Source organism: Lissotriton helveticus, chromosome 8 (assembly GCF_964261635.1).
Source record: "Lissotriton helveticus chromosome 8, aLisHel1.1, whole genome shotgun sequence".
In the NCBI taxonomy this organism is placed as follows: Eukaryota; Metazoa; Chordata; class Amphibia; order Caudata; family Salamandridae; genus Lissotriton; species Lissotriton helveticus.
The window spans coordinates 1,576,596,068-1,576,612,147 of record NC_136069.1 but is presented as its reverse complement, the minus strand read 5'-3'; the positions used below and the strand labels follow the sequence as shown (position 1 = coordinate 1,576,612,147).

The 16,080-nt window shown below is 44.2% G+C and overlaps 1 protein-coding gene across 1 annotated transcript in view; it reads left to right on the top strand.

The window, feature by feature from the left end:
- LOC144773944 (olfactory receptor 6N1-like) overlaps positions 1-16,080 on the top strand; it is a 34,212-nt gene that overhangs the window by 15,618 nt on the left and 2,514 nt on the right. The window contains exon 2 of the mRNA XM_078658999.1: positions 10,005-10,019. Coding sequence (XP_078515125.1) covers positions 10,005-10,019 — 15 coding nt within the window. The remainder of the gene's footprint in view (positions 1-10,004; positions 10,020-16,080) is intronic.

Sequence of the window (16,080 nt, the reverse complement as noted above, 5' to 3'; positions counted from 1 at the left end):
ACGCCACCGCCGAGCAGCAAAAGCTGCACCTCGCAGTACTGTTAAGGCTCGCTTGCGCCGTGCACTCCGCAGAGTGTCCGACCTAGAGGCGGAGGTCCAGAAATGGAGCAAATATCAGAATGTGGTGGAGGGCCTCCGCCTAGATCAAGCCATCCTCCAGGAGAAGTATGATGCCCTGGCCCTAAGGCATGATGCCCTGGAGGCCAAACTTAACAGCTTGCATCCCTAGAGTGTCCCTTGCCCCTTTTTTAGAGACTTTTGGGGGGTGGGAATTGGGAGTTCGGTTTTTTGGGGACTTTTGAAGGACTATTTATTTGTTGGGGTTAGGGAGGGTCTTGCGGGAGATTATTTTGTTAGGGATATAAATATACTTTTTCAAACTTTATCTGAGCATACCTGTTTTTTTACTACTTTTGAGCTTGGTGGGTGGTGGTTTTGCAGTAAGTTCATTTAACTGAACACTGTCATCGTGTTGGTTCACGTGCAATAGGCCAAATATTTTCCTAAGTAAATGCCTGTCACAGAGTTTGTTAATTCAAGAGCCCTAGGACTTTACTGCTAGTACCACTGTCACTCTCTCGCCTCTCCGAATACTCCATTATACTACCTCCCATCCAAACGCTTATCTTACCTGTAATTTGTCTTTGAGGGCTGGCTCCACCTGGAATTCACAGTGTACTAAGGCGTTCTGCAGCAGGGCCCCAACTGGAGTTTCCCGGCGTGGATTTTCTGCAAAACAAAAGCAATCAACATTAGAAATGTGGCAGCGGTGCTCACACAACCCAAAAACCTAGAAGCCCCAGAGACAGCACCCCTGAGACAGGCAAGTGAGCAATAATAACGCCTACACGTTCACGTGCAATAGGCCAAATGTTTTCCTAAGTAAATGCCTGTCACAGAGTTTGTTAATTCAAGAGCCCTAGGACTTTACTGCTAGTACCACTGTCACTCTCTCGCCTCTCCGAATACTCCATTATACTACCTCCCATCCAAACGCTTATCTTACCTGTAATTTGTGTTTGAGGGCTGGCTCCACCTGGAATTCACAGTGTCCTAAGGCGTTCTGCAGCAGGGCCCCAACTGGAGTTTCCCGGCGTGGATTTTCTGCAAAACAAAAGCAATCAACATTAGAAATGTGGCAGCGGTGCTCACACAACCCAAAAACCTAGAAGCCCCAGAGACAGCACCCCTGAGACAGGCAAGCGAGCAATAATAATGCCTACACGTTCACGTGCAATAGGCCAAATGTTTTCCTAAGTAAATGCCTGTCACAGAGTTTGTTAATTCAAGAGCCCTAGGACTTTACTGCTAGTACCACTGTCACTCTCTCGCCTCTCCGAATACTCCATTATACTACCTCCCATCCAAACGCTTATCTTACCTGTAATTTGTGTTTGAGGGCTGGCTCCACCTGGAATTCACAGTGTCCTAAGGCGTTCTGCAGCAGGGCCCCAACTGGAGTTTCCCGGCGTGGATTTTCTGCAAAACAAAAGCAATCAACATTAGAAATGTGGCAGCGGTGCTCACACAACCCAAAAACCTAGAAGCTCCAGAGACAGCACCCCTGAGACAGGCAAGCGAGCAATAATAACGCCTACACGTTCACGTGCAATAGGCCAAATGTTTTCCTAAGTAAATGCCTGTCACAGAGTTTGTTAATTCAAGAGCCCTAGGACTTTACTGCTAGTACCACTGTCACTCTCTCGCCTCTCCGAATACTCCATTATACTACCTCCCATCCAAACGCTTATCTTACCTGTAATTTGTGTTTGAGGGCTGGCTCCACCTGGAATTCACAGTGGGGGACTCGTCAACGTAAGTTTCTTCATTGTGCAGAATCCAGGCATCAGCATTATGGGTAATGGATAGGGTGAGTCTGGAGGAGGAGGACTCAGGATAGACGACCAGGACTGAGTTCTTGTCAACTAACTGTTGTGAACCTGAGGAATGCTGCGGCATCAAAATCAAGACAGTTCTGTTGATGGGCTTGTTGTTTTATTGGTTGATTACAGTTTTGTTGGGAATGTGATGAAGCACTTGCTAAAGAAAGACAGACACACAGGAATAAAAGTGAATATGGAGGACTAATTACAATTAATGAATGATTGCCTCATTTTCAGAACTCGCTGTCAGGGAAGCAGAACTCGTCCTCATACTCTGCTAAATCATCAGTCGGGGTTACTTCTGGTAACTGAGGAGAACTTTCCTCAGGTAGGTCGGTGTCCTCTTCTTCCTGCGTGGATTCTCGTACTCTGTAATCTGGTGGTATGAAGTGCTGGTTCATCTTTATCAAGGTGAGCCGCTCCACATTTGCGGGCAAGAGGCGGGACCTTTTGGAAGTCACAATGCCACCAGCAGAACTAAAAACACGTTCTGAGGACACGCTTGCGAGTGGGCAAGACAAGTAATTAATAGCCAGGTTGGTGAGCTCTCGCCATATTTTTCTTTTCCCATGCCAATACGCCAATGGGTCCTCAGTAATATTGACCTCTGTTGAGTCATCCAGATAGGCTTGCACCATTGAAAGAATGTCCTCCCGGATTCCTGTACTTTGCACTTCTGTGTCCTTTCTAGGACAAGGAAACCCTAGCTGAGTTAGCCAACCCGCTTCAGACATATCGCCTGGGCCTGGTGCAGATGATACGGTTGCTGGTGTGGTTAACGGCTCAGAGGGAAAGTCACTCACTTCGCCAGAGGCACAGATGCAGAAGTGCTTTTTTGGGACGCCTGATGGCCTGCTGATTCACTAGTAGTACTGTCTTCTCCTACAGTTTCCTTCCGCTCTCTTTCAAAACGAATGGCTGACTGAGCTAGCCAACCTTTGTACTCTGTAACATCCGATGTTTCAAAAGGAATTATTACTTTGCCAAACAATGGCTTTTTGTAACGTGGATCCAGAATAGTAGCACAAATGTAGTGCTGTTGATTCTTGATATTTACAAGCCGTTCATTGCTAACTAGGCGTTGTAATAATCTCTGCGCCAACTCATGTGCTTCGTTCTCTCCAACGTCCTTTAATTGTGAAGACACCACCTTGACTTGGTGCTCAAGCTTCAGCAACAATGGGATAGCTTTGCTCAAAGAACAGTCCTCCCTGCTGACGTCACGCGTGAAGACCTCAAAAGGACGAAGCATGTCTGTCAGGCTTTTAACTAGCTGCCATTGCTCCACCGCTAGCATCATTTCTGCCGTATCACCACCCAGGTTGTAGAAATACTCATTGACTACTGGAAACAGCTCATGCAGACGCTCAAGCATGTAGAAGGTTGAGTTCCAACGTGTTGCCACCTCCTGGATAAGTGCTTTCACTGGCATTCTACGTTCATTTTGCTTGCGCCTCAGCTCCTTCCGGGCCTTAAAAGAATGGTTGAAATGTGTGCATATTCTTCTGCAGATGGTCAGTGTTTTGTCGACTGCAAGTTCTTTTTTCAAAAAATTTTGCACAACAAGGTTGATACAGTGCGCCAAACACGGCACTCTGAAATAGAAACCGTCCTCCATGGCCTTAACTACATTCCTGCCATTATCTGTAGAAACATAACCAACCTTGCAATTTCTTGGGCGCAGCCATTGCAAGACCTTTTTGTTAAAGTCAGCCAAAATGTTGACTGCAGTATGACTTTTCTCCATGCCAAACATGGCTAATGTTGCATGTTTACGAGCACCCTTAAAAATCTCGACCAAGTCACCACCTGCATTTATCTGTTTTATAACCCCTGAAAAAGAGACCCAGTGTGCAGTGATGCACATGTAATCAAGGGCTTGGCAACTGGTCCACATGTCTGTTGTCAGGTGTATAGTGTGAACAGCACTCTTCTGCAAAGCTGCCCCCACCAACTCAAGCACCTCTTTGTGTAGTGCTGGAACAGCAACCCTGGCAAAATAGTACCGGCTAGGAACCTTCCATTTAGGGGCCAATGTTGCCACGAGTTCAAGGAAACCCACACCTTCGACAAACGAAAAAGGGAGAAGGTCCACCGCTAGCATTTTTGCCAGCTTAGTGTATACAGGCGTACAGTTGGGTGGTTGCGTTGAAATTGCGCATCTGAGGAGAACATGGCTGAAATGGTGCGCTGGACAAATTTACGGGATGATGCTGATGCCTTCTTCGACCCACTTCTGATCAGTGTTGACATTTTCCGCATTGGTGTGTCTCCCAGACTCTCAGTGTGCCTGCTATGTGTTACGGAGGGTGTGGTGCTGCCAGGGGTACTGGGTGCAACCGGACACATGTCTGACGCTTCTTCTACCTCCCCATCATCTTCAGATGAAACACCTACTATGGGTATATTTTGGCCACTTGCCCTTTGGGATCGCTTTCCATAGTTGGTACCAGTCTTACCACGGCTAACGCTAGTCTTACAAATGCAACAAACGGCTATGTTATCATACTTTTCATGGACACTAAAAAAGTTCCAAACTGGGGACTGGAAACTTCTGGTTTTGCCGCACGAGGTGATACTGCTGCCAATGCCAGATGAAGCAGTGGTGGATGAGCCTTGCAGACATCTACTGGGTTGTGCAATTATTGCAGCAACCTTACTTGAGGGAGTCGAGCTGGATGGAGTCCCCCTCCGGGGAGAAAATATGGGAGCTGTAGGTTTTGTTGAACTTGTGGTACTACTTGACTGCGTTGGTGGTGCTACCAGTGGCACGTCGCCAGGGTCATGCTCAGCATGACGTCGGGATAGGGTATAAATGTCTGTCTGCTGCATGGCCGGTGTGGCTGGACTGACATGTGTGATGACTAGGTCATTGCTGTCATCCTGTTCAACAACATCAGAATGCACCACTTCATCAAGTCCGACGTTCGGATCCATAAGTATGAGCTTTCCGGGGCCCTTCCTTTTAACATGTGATACCTTTCGCAGCTCATGGTGTGCCTCCCTCTCAGACGTCAGAGATGGTTGCCAATCTAGATCCAGATCATCATCTGATGGAGCGGGGCTTGAAGAGGAACTTCTACACACCCTCCTTGATCTTTTCCTTGCTGGGGAGCTGGGAGAAAATGAATCATCAGGAGGAGTGGCTTCGTCTTCCTGACATGATACCCCGGCTCCAAAGTCAATTTCCTCCTGTGCCCCTACTTCTGGAAGAACAACCATTGTGGGCACTTGCACCGCTCCATGCGCCGCTACATCGGCATCTTCACTGACCTCTACTTGCAAGTCTCCATGGACCTCTCCTTCTCGGCCTTCTCCTTCTCGGCCTTCTCCTTCTCGGCCTTCTCCTTCTCGGCCTTCTCCTTCTCGGCCTTCTCCTTCTCGGACAGCTCCTTCTCGGACAGCTCCTTCTCGGACAGTTCCTTCTCGGACAGCTCCTTCTCGGACAGCTCCTTCTCGGACAGCTCCTTCTCGGACAGCTCCTTCTCGGACAGCTCCTTGCGCATGTACTTCTGCTTGTACTAGTAGCCCATGCAGTTGTTGTTGCGGCTTTGGTTGTTGAATAGTACTTGTGAGATGAGTTAAAACCTGTGTTGATGGCGTGCTGCTACTTTCTTGCGATGATCCCACATCACTGGTCGTTGGTGATTCAACAACTAAACAGGCTACCTGTGCAGCACTCATGGTGGGCCTTTGTTTTTTTTGTTGTTTTTCCCCAAAAAATGTATTGGTTGAGCCACCAGTCTCCTTGGTAAGTGGTGCCACTTGCTTCTTCTTCTCCTTAGTAGAGACATCTTTCTTGCAAGAGGACCTACGGGCACCTCTTTTTGGAGCCATCTTCTTCAGATGTCGGAACAACAGGCCGCAGCAGCACTTCTTCCTGGCACTGATGCTCAACGATGATGCGGAGTTTTGTGCACCTAAAAGCAAACGAAGACAGAGGAACATCAGTAAATATATGTTGCATATGTAGCGCTTGAATAAACAGTTTGCAAGTAGGCATTTATGAATACACACGTGCACACCACACAATATGGAAATTTCAAAATTAGGATTTGCTAAATTTTTGGGAAACAGGAATTTAACATTGATCCAAGAGAGCACACACAGAGAGGGTTGTACTTTCATGTACCCCTGACTCCGCCTGGGCACAATGGGTGAAAGCAAGGCACAATGGGTGCAGGCCTATGTCTCAAAGCTCACTGCCTGCCTTCAAAATGGCCGCTTGACCCCCCCATCCACATGGCCAGGACCATGCCTCAAAATGGCCACCACCAACATCGCCAGCACCCAACCCCTACTCCAAAAAGTGAAAACACACCACACAAATCAAATCACCACAATCCAATGCCATCCATCAAGTTTCAGAAGGCTTATGCTGCCTGCTGGTGGTTTTCCGGTGCAAAATTGCAATTTTTACAATTTCGCGAGTGCGAGATTGTTGCTTCACGGCGCGAACGTGGCGAAAAACACGCAAAATACGCGAACAGACCGATTCTGGGCCCCCCTGGGCATAATGGATGACATCAGAGCACAGTGGGTGCAGGCCTATGGCACAAAGCACACAAACTGGCTTACAAAGGGCCCCTAGACCCCCACCCACACGGGACCAGACAATAAAATGGCCCCCACCCACATAGCAAGCCCCCAACACCACCCCAAAAAGTCCTAAAACACACAAAAATCACCACAATCCAATGCCATCCATGCCCTGGCCAGAATCATGTTAAAAAAAAAAATCAACAAAACAGTTGTATCATGCATGCACCCATAAATAAGCCTGGTGGTTTTCAATTCATGTGCAGAATTGTAATTTTTACAATTTCGCGAGTGCGAGATTGTTGCTGCGCGGGACACGAGCAGTGCGAACACAAGCAAAAACATCCTCAGCTCGCGAACTTGCAGATTTTCCCCCCAAAAAAGTCGAAAAAAAAGCAACACACACAAAAATCACCACAAACAAACAACATCAACTTACTTCTTTGTGAAATCAAATTTCGAATCCAAAAGTATTCCAAAAGGCCTCAAATCCAAATATCCAGCAGCAACCACAAAAAGTAATCCTTCCCAGTCAAGATCGAAATCAAAGTGGCCAGGAAATGGAGGAGCTTGCTGGGCAGGAACAGGAAGTTGGAGACTGGGGCACTTCCTTCACCCCACCCCTATGGGAGGAGCTTGCTGGACAGGAACAGGAAGTTGGAGACTGGGCCACTTCCTTTACTAATTTTTGTACTTTCGCTAGTGCGAGATTGTTCCTGCCCGCGCCGCGGACCGCGAGCAGTGCGAACACAAACAAAAAATCCGCTTCGCGCGGATTTGCGGATTCTCGCCACATCCGCGAGAGTTCGCGGATTGCGGATTCTCCGAAAATACAAAAAATCCGCGAGCGTAACGGATTTTACGCCCATGCTTAGTGAGGAGCTTCAAGGTAATTCTTTTGTTGATAGGTAGCCAAGGAAGTTCTCTCAGGTGGCCAGTGATGTGATTGCAGTGGGGGATGTTGAGGAAGAGTCTGGCGGAGGTGTTCTGCATGATCTGCAATTTCTTGAGGAGTTTCAGGGTGATGTTGGGGTGAAATGCATTGCAGGGGACAATTCTGCTACTGACCGGCGCAAGGGTGATTGTTTTCCTGAACTCGGTGGGGATCCACTTGAAGCTCTTATGAAGCTGGTGCAGCGTGTGGAAGCAGAATGAGGAAACACCATTGATTTTGAGGTTCATTGAGAGCAAGGAATCCAGGATGAAGCAGAGGTTTCGTTTGTGGTCTGTGAGTGGGGTGTTCTGAGCGCTACAGTCCACAAGGAGTCATCCCATGCGGAGGGAGTGGTGCCCGTAATGAGGACGTCATTCTTCCCTGAGTTGAGCTTGAGGCAGCTGCTCAAATTCTGGTAGTGTAGGGTTATTTATCTGGGCCTCCATGAAGATGGCCCATAACTCCAGTAATGCCTCTCTACTGTCTCTCTTTTGGCCTGTATATTTCGATTTTATATGTGTTAGTAATATGTTCAATTGTGTTAGTGTCAAAAGTTCTCTCCTTAGGCCAGAGATGTGTGTGCACATTAGTCTTTGTGTGCCATTCTTGGCAAAATTTGGTTTCCATGTGTTTTAACTGGTAACCCAAGATAATTTTGGTAGGTTACGACTTAATTCTTTTTGGGGAGTCTTTATTTTGATCAACCGTGGGGACAAACGTACGTGGTGCACTCTTACACTTTTACATACTATGAGTTCAGCGCTATCTTTCAATGCATAAAATAATTCAATATGAACAATTCAGTAAACACAAATAACAATGCATATAAAGGGTTTGGTCATAGGTGAAATGGAGAAAAATAAGTATCTGCACTATGTCAGGTGAAAAAACATGAAATGTTAGGGCAGTATCTGCATGATATCAATCATTTTACTATACACAGTTTGGAAAAAAAGTCATTTCATTCAACTGGAATGTCTGTTCACATTCCTTAGTGCGCAAATGTGAATCTATATCGGTAGGGTCCCCTTCCTTGGGCTGCAGTTCGGTTCGAGTTTCCAATTAGCTCTGATGATGGTTCGCCAAAGTGTTGTTTGAAGATGTAATACCATGAAAAAACAAGAGACAAAACATGAACAGTTTGTTCAATCAAACAAAGTGATCAGGAGAACAGTATAGGTGCAGGATCTGAGGACTGTCTCAATTTACAATCAGTCTGCGGCCTCTTTTTCTACAATTAATTGCAGACAATAAAGTATTTCTGGATTTCCATGTATGGTAAGGAATGTAAGCTGCAGTCTTTGGGTTCATTAATAAATGGTTTAATGGAAAGTGCAGTTGGGCCTCAACCTTACGTGGACACAATGTGGCCAGTGTTTACATTGCCAGAACTTAAAACATTCTTATTCAGAAACTAATCCCCCCCTGTTCCCTCTTACCAATCCCCTCCTGCTTCCTCCTTCTTCTTTCTTCCTCTCCTCGAGTCTTTTTCCACTACCCGCGCGTGGATGCCCTCGGGCAGCAGACGCGCTCTACAAAACCCCTTCACTTCACTTCACTTCACTTTACCTGTCCAGATGTTCGGCATGGGGAGCGTATGATCACTGCATGTGCTGTGTCCTGATTGGTGATATGTTCCTAACTCATTTGGCATCTGACATTATTGATGTTTTGGGTGTGTGCATATCCCTCTAGCCATGTGTGTTTTATTCGGGCTGATCTCCCTGGACCATTGTGTTGTCGCTGTGCCTATCTGTCGGATTGATCTGGGATTTCCTGCTTATGCATTTTTCTGCCTGCTGCGTGCCACCTCACCTGTGATCTCTTAATCAGTGACTTTGGGCCTAGGTCACAGTTTTTGCCTGACTACATTTTTGTGATTTGGGGTTGATGAAGAGTTCACAACAAGCAAATTTGTTATTAATGATGGGGTTTTGTTCTCACAACCGTTTTTCATATTAGCAGCAACTTTGTCCATATTAACACTTATAAGTGAATTAAATAAGCCAAACAGAGAAAAGACAATCTTACCATGTTATAGGGACAGAGCACAGGTAGTTTAGCACTGCTAAGCAGTGGTAAAGTGCACAGATTCCTAAAGTAAACAAAAACAAATGTGGCAAAAGGAAGAAGAGGAAGGCAAAAGGTTTTTGGGTGACACTTCAGGAGGAACGATTTTACAACACTGTCAGTCTATGGTTTCCAAGAGTGAAGCCTGAAGGGCCTCTGTTAATGAAAATGTGGTGGCTCGTCTGACTTGTAATAGAGTGGGCAGACCTTCAGTTTGGCAAACCGAGTATTCTGTCACATTTACGGTGGAGTACCTAGTCTACCAAACCCTAAATAATAGCAAAGATAATTCCAATAACAAATAAACATATTTGACTAAGAAGAATTCCCAGGGCTAATAATAAAGATTCTTTCTAAACTAGAAGGTAAAATATGCCTTGACATGCATCTCCAGTTCATTGTCCTCTTCAGGCACAAGCTGCACCTCACTAATGAAACCCAACAACGATGACGAGTTTGGGGTGTCTTATTATTCCTATTCACAGGGTACAGTGGAGAAGTGTGGCTCACCGATTAGAGCGGCAGACCCTGAGGCAGAGGTCTGGCCCGGGACCAGGCTTCAATTCCCGACGCGGCAGGGTCTTGGGCTCAATGTCCGACCCAGGTGCTCTAGCAGTCAACACCTTACTACAATCTTGGAAAGGTGCCAAGCTGTACGCATTCCCTCCCTTTGCCATGATTCAGAGAGTTCTTCAGATAGTGAGACCGGATCAGTGCAGAACTCCCTTTTGGCCATCCCAAGTATGGTTCCCCACCACTATAGAACTAGCTTGCAACCCCCCCTTCTTAATTCCTACTCTAGAGAATCTTCTTGCAGACGTAGACAGAGGAGTTCACCCCCTAATTCCGAACAGGAGTTTAACCCTTCTTGCCTGGAGAGTGTAAGGAGATCCAATGAAATCTCAGGACTTTCGGCGATGGCTGCAACTCTCCCCAGGGGTCTTGGGCCCCAGGCACTCACTACAGCTATAACAACATATGGAGAATCTAGGGACGTTGGTGCCTGGAAAGGAACCTGGATTCCTTGGAAGCACCTATTGTTGACATAGTTAACTTCCTTGTTAAACAATTTGATAAAGGCCTCAGCTATAGAACTATCAATTGCTATAGATAGGATATTTCTGCTAGTCATGTCCTTGTCAATGGTAAAACGGTAGGTAAAATGTCATTGTTTGTAGAGTGATGAAAAGCATTTGTTTAAGAAGACCTCCTAAACCTAAATATGAAAGTCTTTGGGATGTCAAACTATTCCTTGATCTTTTCAATAACTGGCTTGTTAATACTCTCCTCAATAAAAAAAAAAACTTTTCCATTGAGTTGGCTACTTTACTATGCCAAATCTCATGCAGAAGGGTCTCTGATGTCAAAGCCCTGGAGATTACAAATAGATCTTTTAACATGTTCGGAGTCAAATTTTAGATTTATAGAAGAACAATGCTATGTATGATTCAATCTTTTACCCACGTTTTGATTTATGTCCAAAACTTTGCGTTGTGGACTGCATGAGAGAGTATGATCGCATAATGTTTGCTCTTCACCCTCAGGATGTTTACCAATTACTTATATCCTTTGTTAAACCCCACAAAAGCATAACCTTGACCTCTAATGGTGGATGGGTTAAGACGGTTATGAGTTTAGCAGGTATTGACTTAAAGAAATTTCAAGCTCACTCCCTTAGAGGGGTGCTATGGCCAGTAAATCTCTCTGGGCTAGAGGTAAGTTGGACAACATTCTCAAAGCTGCTGACTTGTCAAATGCTAACACCCTTGCACGTCATTATTGAAAGCCTATTGAACAAATGTCTGATGTTGTTTTACAAAGCTACCAACATGTATAATTTAGCCTCCATTCTTGTAATGAAATTGCGATTCTCATAATCTGGATTTCATTAAAGACGTGGAGGCTGACATTATCCCTCCCATCCCACCCTTTGGTGGTCTTACAATGATTTAATGCTGTTTTGTTACAGTTTATTACTGTACTTTTTATTAACAGTACTTGTTTCATCTCTTGTTCCTTTTAACTTGATAAGCTTGACACTATTTTTTACATTCAAGAGATATTTACTCCTTTCTCTTTTCAGGTAACGCTCCTTAACTGTGTGTCGCCTGGCCTTTGGTTTTACCTTCGTTCTTCCTTCTCCTTCAACCTGCTCATCAGAAGATCGTTTTGATGTTTCAAGTTTCATCAAATTATTTTCCTCCACATTTAAAAGAGGCAGATTGTTGATGGCTCATGCCTTTCATGTCTTGCTATTGTCCTATTCTGGAACCTTTTAATATTGTGATGTAAGCGGCTGCTTGGACTGCATTAAAGGAATAATGCATAATGTCAGCCTCCATGTCTTTAATGAAATCCAGATTCTCTAGTCATGTTAATATGAAAATCGCAATTCTCGCCTAAGTGCCTACTCTAATCATGGGTCCCACTCTGCAACTCTGGGCAATAGCTTGCTTAATCTCCACAACGGCCCCGAAAGCGCTAGATGCCTGGCCTCACCTTGGAGGTGCCCAGTAAGGGGGCATCTCACAGGGAAAGCCAGGAAGGGTTCCACAGCAGAATACAGCGCCAAGATACCTTTCAGGTGATAGTGCGCTTTACAAGTATACACACATTTACATTTACAGGGTCTAGCACTTCAGGTCGGGCTAAGCCTTTTAGTGGGGGTTCAAAGGCAGATTTGTATTACACCAATCACCTTCTGTAGTGGTAATGGAATTGGATGCGACCAAGAGGAGTCTCTGATGGGTCAAATTAGGTCAAGAATTTCAAACAATCAGTTTCCCTTTTGTCCAAGTGTATTTTTGAAAGTAAGATTGTTTCATTGCTGTTTCTGTTATGTGAGACATTACCTATCAAATATAAGGTGTCTTTAATGAAATCATGTAGGACTTCACTAATTGTGCTCATTAGTCTATGTTTTTGTAACTATTGGAAGATTTAGCATTCAGTTAATTAACTTTGTTTAGGGATAGGACACAGGTGTTGGCAGGTTGATGGTTGCTACCCCAGACTATGGCTCATTATAAGTGTAACGCGAAATTCCCACTGGATCAGCAGAGAAGTCTATAAAACCTGTTGATGAGATAGAACAAGTGGAGAAAGGGGACAGATACAGAAACTGAAGAAACAGCACCTCCCCTCCCTCTGTGTGTTTGTGGATCTTTCACTGCACTGACTGGAGATGCCTGTCTAACCTCAACACTGCCCACAACCTTCACTCACAAGTAAGTATGGACAAAGTACAAAGAATAAATAGACATTGATCTTGGGTTCAGTTTGACAAACTTACCACATTCTCTGCTTATGATTACATTTTCTTTACTTGTATGTTTCAAACACATCCATCATCAACCTCAAAACTGTTATTTATGCATGTATCATTGCAGAATTTTTCTTGAACATAATAGGACACACTTCTATTAATAATACATTAGCTAAACGTAGTTGTGTGTAGGTGTATTTATAAATTCCTGCTAGTTAATGTGCCTATAATTTAATGTCTCTAAGATTTTTCTTTGAAAAATGCATTTTTGCTTATAGTATTTGCGGTGTTTAGCCTGGAATAATGAATTCTGTAGACACCCCTAAAAGACGTTTTTTTCCTAGCCTCGTCCCATGCATGAGAATCGAAGAACAAGGAGCACAGAGTGATTAAAATGTACATCTTGTAACCATGGCAACGTCGGGTAACCATATCACGATTTATAAATGTATTGCTGAATAAATGAGTTCCACGTTCAATAAATCTATGATCACATATCTAATGTCAATATTTGAAAATGCAATATGATTTTACCATTTCCCTGTATGCCCCTTTTATTGCACAGCACTCCAATCCACCTTCGGGATAAGATTTGAACGGAATAAAAAATATTAAAATGTTGTAAGATTGCTCAGCGAGTTATGTGCTATGTCTTGACATCTGCTGAGGTGCCTTGCAGGTCAGGAGTTGAAATCCCGACAAAGTCCACTCAAACTTCAATCCTTCGAGGCTCGTAAACTGATTATCTTTACACCCAGCGGTGGCTGGCATAGGTAAACGCTGTGTGTGGGGCAGGGTGCAGCGGGGTGAGGTAGACAGACAACGGAATAGGTATTTTTATTTATTTAATTATACCTTATCTGTTGTCTGTATCGGCCGCCGCTGCTTACACCTAGTGCTGTTAGCATCTGGTCATTTACACTGCGATGAAACAGCAACAACTGTGGAGTGAAATCCAATAAAGAAAACACTTTAATATGGAATATATTTCAAAACCTAAGAGGTAAACTAGATTTGCATTTTTATCATTAATCAATAAAACATCTAATATATATAAAAATATAAGCAAACATAGGAAAAGTTTCTAAAATCCAAACACAATGACAATTATACCCTGTGGAAATATCTCGAGTGTTGCATTGGCTGTAGCAACTCATATCAAAATATCACAAGAAAGACTCATATATAATGACATCATGGCCGGACGGGTTTCATTGACCTAAAACTTTTTATTTTTCTAAATAGGCAAAAACAATGTGCAGTAAAAGAGAGCGCAATATGAGTTAATCCTAAATAAAATGATATAGCAGGACACACGACATAAAATACCAGCTAATGAAGAAAAGTTTAAAAGAAATCACAAATAAAGAACTGCATGACAAAGAAATTGCGATTGTGTCTCCGAGTGAAAATGCATATGTCGCATGATGCATGTATTCCCAAAACAGCGCCTAATGAAGACGTTGAAAGGGGACTAGCATGGATTTCCAATCTTATTAACAGCTGAAAGTGCATGTTGCCTTTTTATGGCATTGTTCCCTATATACACACTTGCAGGTAAAGCATGGCGAAAACTGAGCAGGAAAAATTATGTAACTTTTTTAAATTTGTGCTGACCTCAAACCCAAAGGCCACGATTTACTAAGATTTAACTTAGTGCACAGCAGCATCAACGTGTTCTGCACTGCTTTTCAAGAAACCACAGCGCAGTACTATATTTACTAAGATGGGCCTGGTGGTGGTGTCTACCCTTGTCCAGAAAAAGGATGCAAGATGATGCAGTGGTGAGCATTCATTGCCTAGCATAAGATTTGAACTGGGTGCCTACCTTTCTAGTAAAAAGGTCAGACACATTGCGTGTGTGCTGCGCACTAAAGCACACATGCAGTGAGGTAGTTTCTGGTGGAATAGAAAGCTTTCCTAATTGTTTGTCTACTACTAGTAATTGTTAGTTCTTGGCCCAAAAACTGGTCTGACTATTTAATAGACTGCACTGTTTCTGGGTGTGCATGTTGATTCATGCCCAGTAATTGTGATTGCATTCATATAGCGCTTACTACCCCTGACTTGGGGTTGAAGTAGCATCCCTTTTGTCCAAGTTAGGCCTCTCTTGTAATTTGTGCTGTAGTGCTGATTTTGCCTTTTGGCGCTGCACTTCTGTCATGTCACAAATGCTGCCATGAACTTCTGGCAGTGCTGTTAGGGGCAGCAGTGTAGTTCTCAACATTAGTTAGGTAGGCTTTGCGGCCTAGTTGTAGTGAATCCAAGCTATCCACAACAACCTCATTTTCCCTTACCCTGCTCTCCATATAATGGATTAATTTAGGAGCAGGTACAAGTACTTCTTACTGATTTGCCTCAAAGTGTGTGTCTTAGTTCTCATATTGTGCTAAGACCTCTAAAGTGTGCAGATGCTGGGAGTTGTTCTTACCGCGTGACTTTCAGTTCGTCTGCGACCGTCTCAGAAATGAGAATTCTGCCCATTGATGGTGCGCCCAAAGACAAATTGGTGGGACCAGATGCAGTGTCTATGGATGTGGTGGAATCTAAGGTGGAGCTGATGGCAATAGTGATGGATGCAACATTTGTTGTGGTGACATAGGTGCTACTACCTACAACAGTATTGTGTCCCTAGCAGTTTTCTGATACTTATGGTGCAGGGTTCATGTGACACTGGTACTCTTGTCTATAAGTGCCATACTGTACCTACATTTATCAACATCTTGTTTGCTGGCACACTTTTCATTATTTTTTGATCCCAATAAGAGAGAGTGTGTGTGTGTGAGCGTGTGTGTGTGTGTGCGTATGTGTGTGTGGGTGCGTGATTGGGTACGTGCATGCATGTGTGCGCATGTGTGTGTATGTGTGTGTGTGCAAGTGAGTGTGAGCGTGTGTATATGTTTGTAGGAAAGAAAATCCCTAAATTGCAGTTGGGGCTGTGGATAGTGATCCTTGGTCAGACCTTTGTTGCTTGGTTGCTAACCCACAGAAACGCTTCTTAGGATCTAACAGTTACTTTTCTGTGATCCACCAATCCAGCTTGCACTTTCTGGAGGTGCACCACTGTTGAAATATATCTGTGCCTTAAATCTGCATGCACATCATACATGAATGTGCCCTACATATACATATATTAGACACGATATATTAGAGTTATATTGTGGGCCAGTTCTCCAACTTCTTTGGCTACTATCCTGATTGTGTATCTACATAACAAAGGTATTAAATTTTGTTAGACCTCGTCAGTGTGACATTCACTTTCCACAACACCTGCTGCCCCTCCTGCCTCCTGTGATTCCTGATAAGTATGACCTTTCCTTCCCAATCTCTAGCTTCAAGTCAGGGGCAGGTGCAGCACCTGTGGCAAGCAATTCGTATAGGTGCTTTGC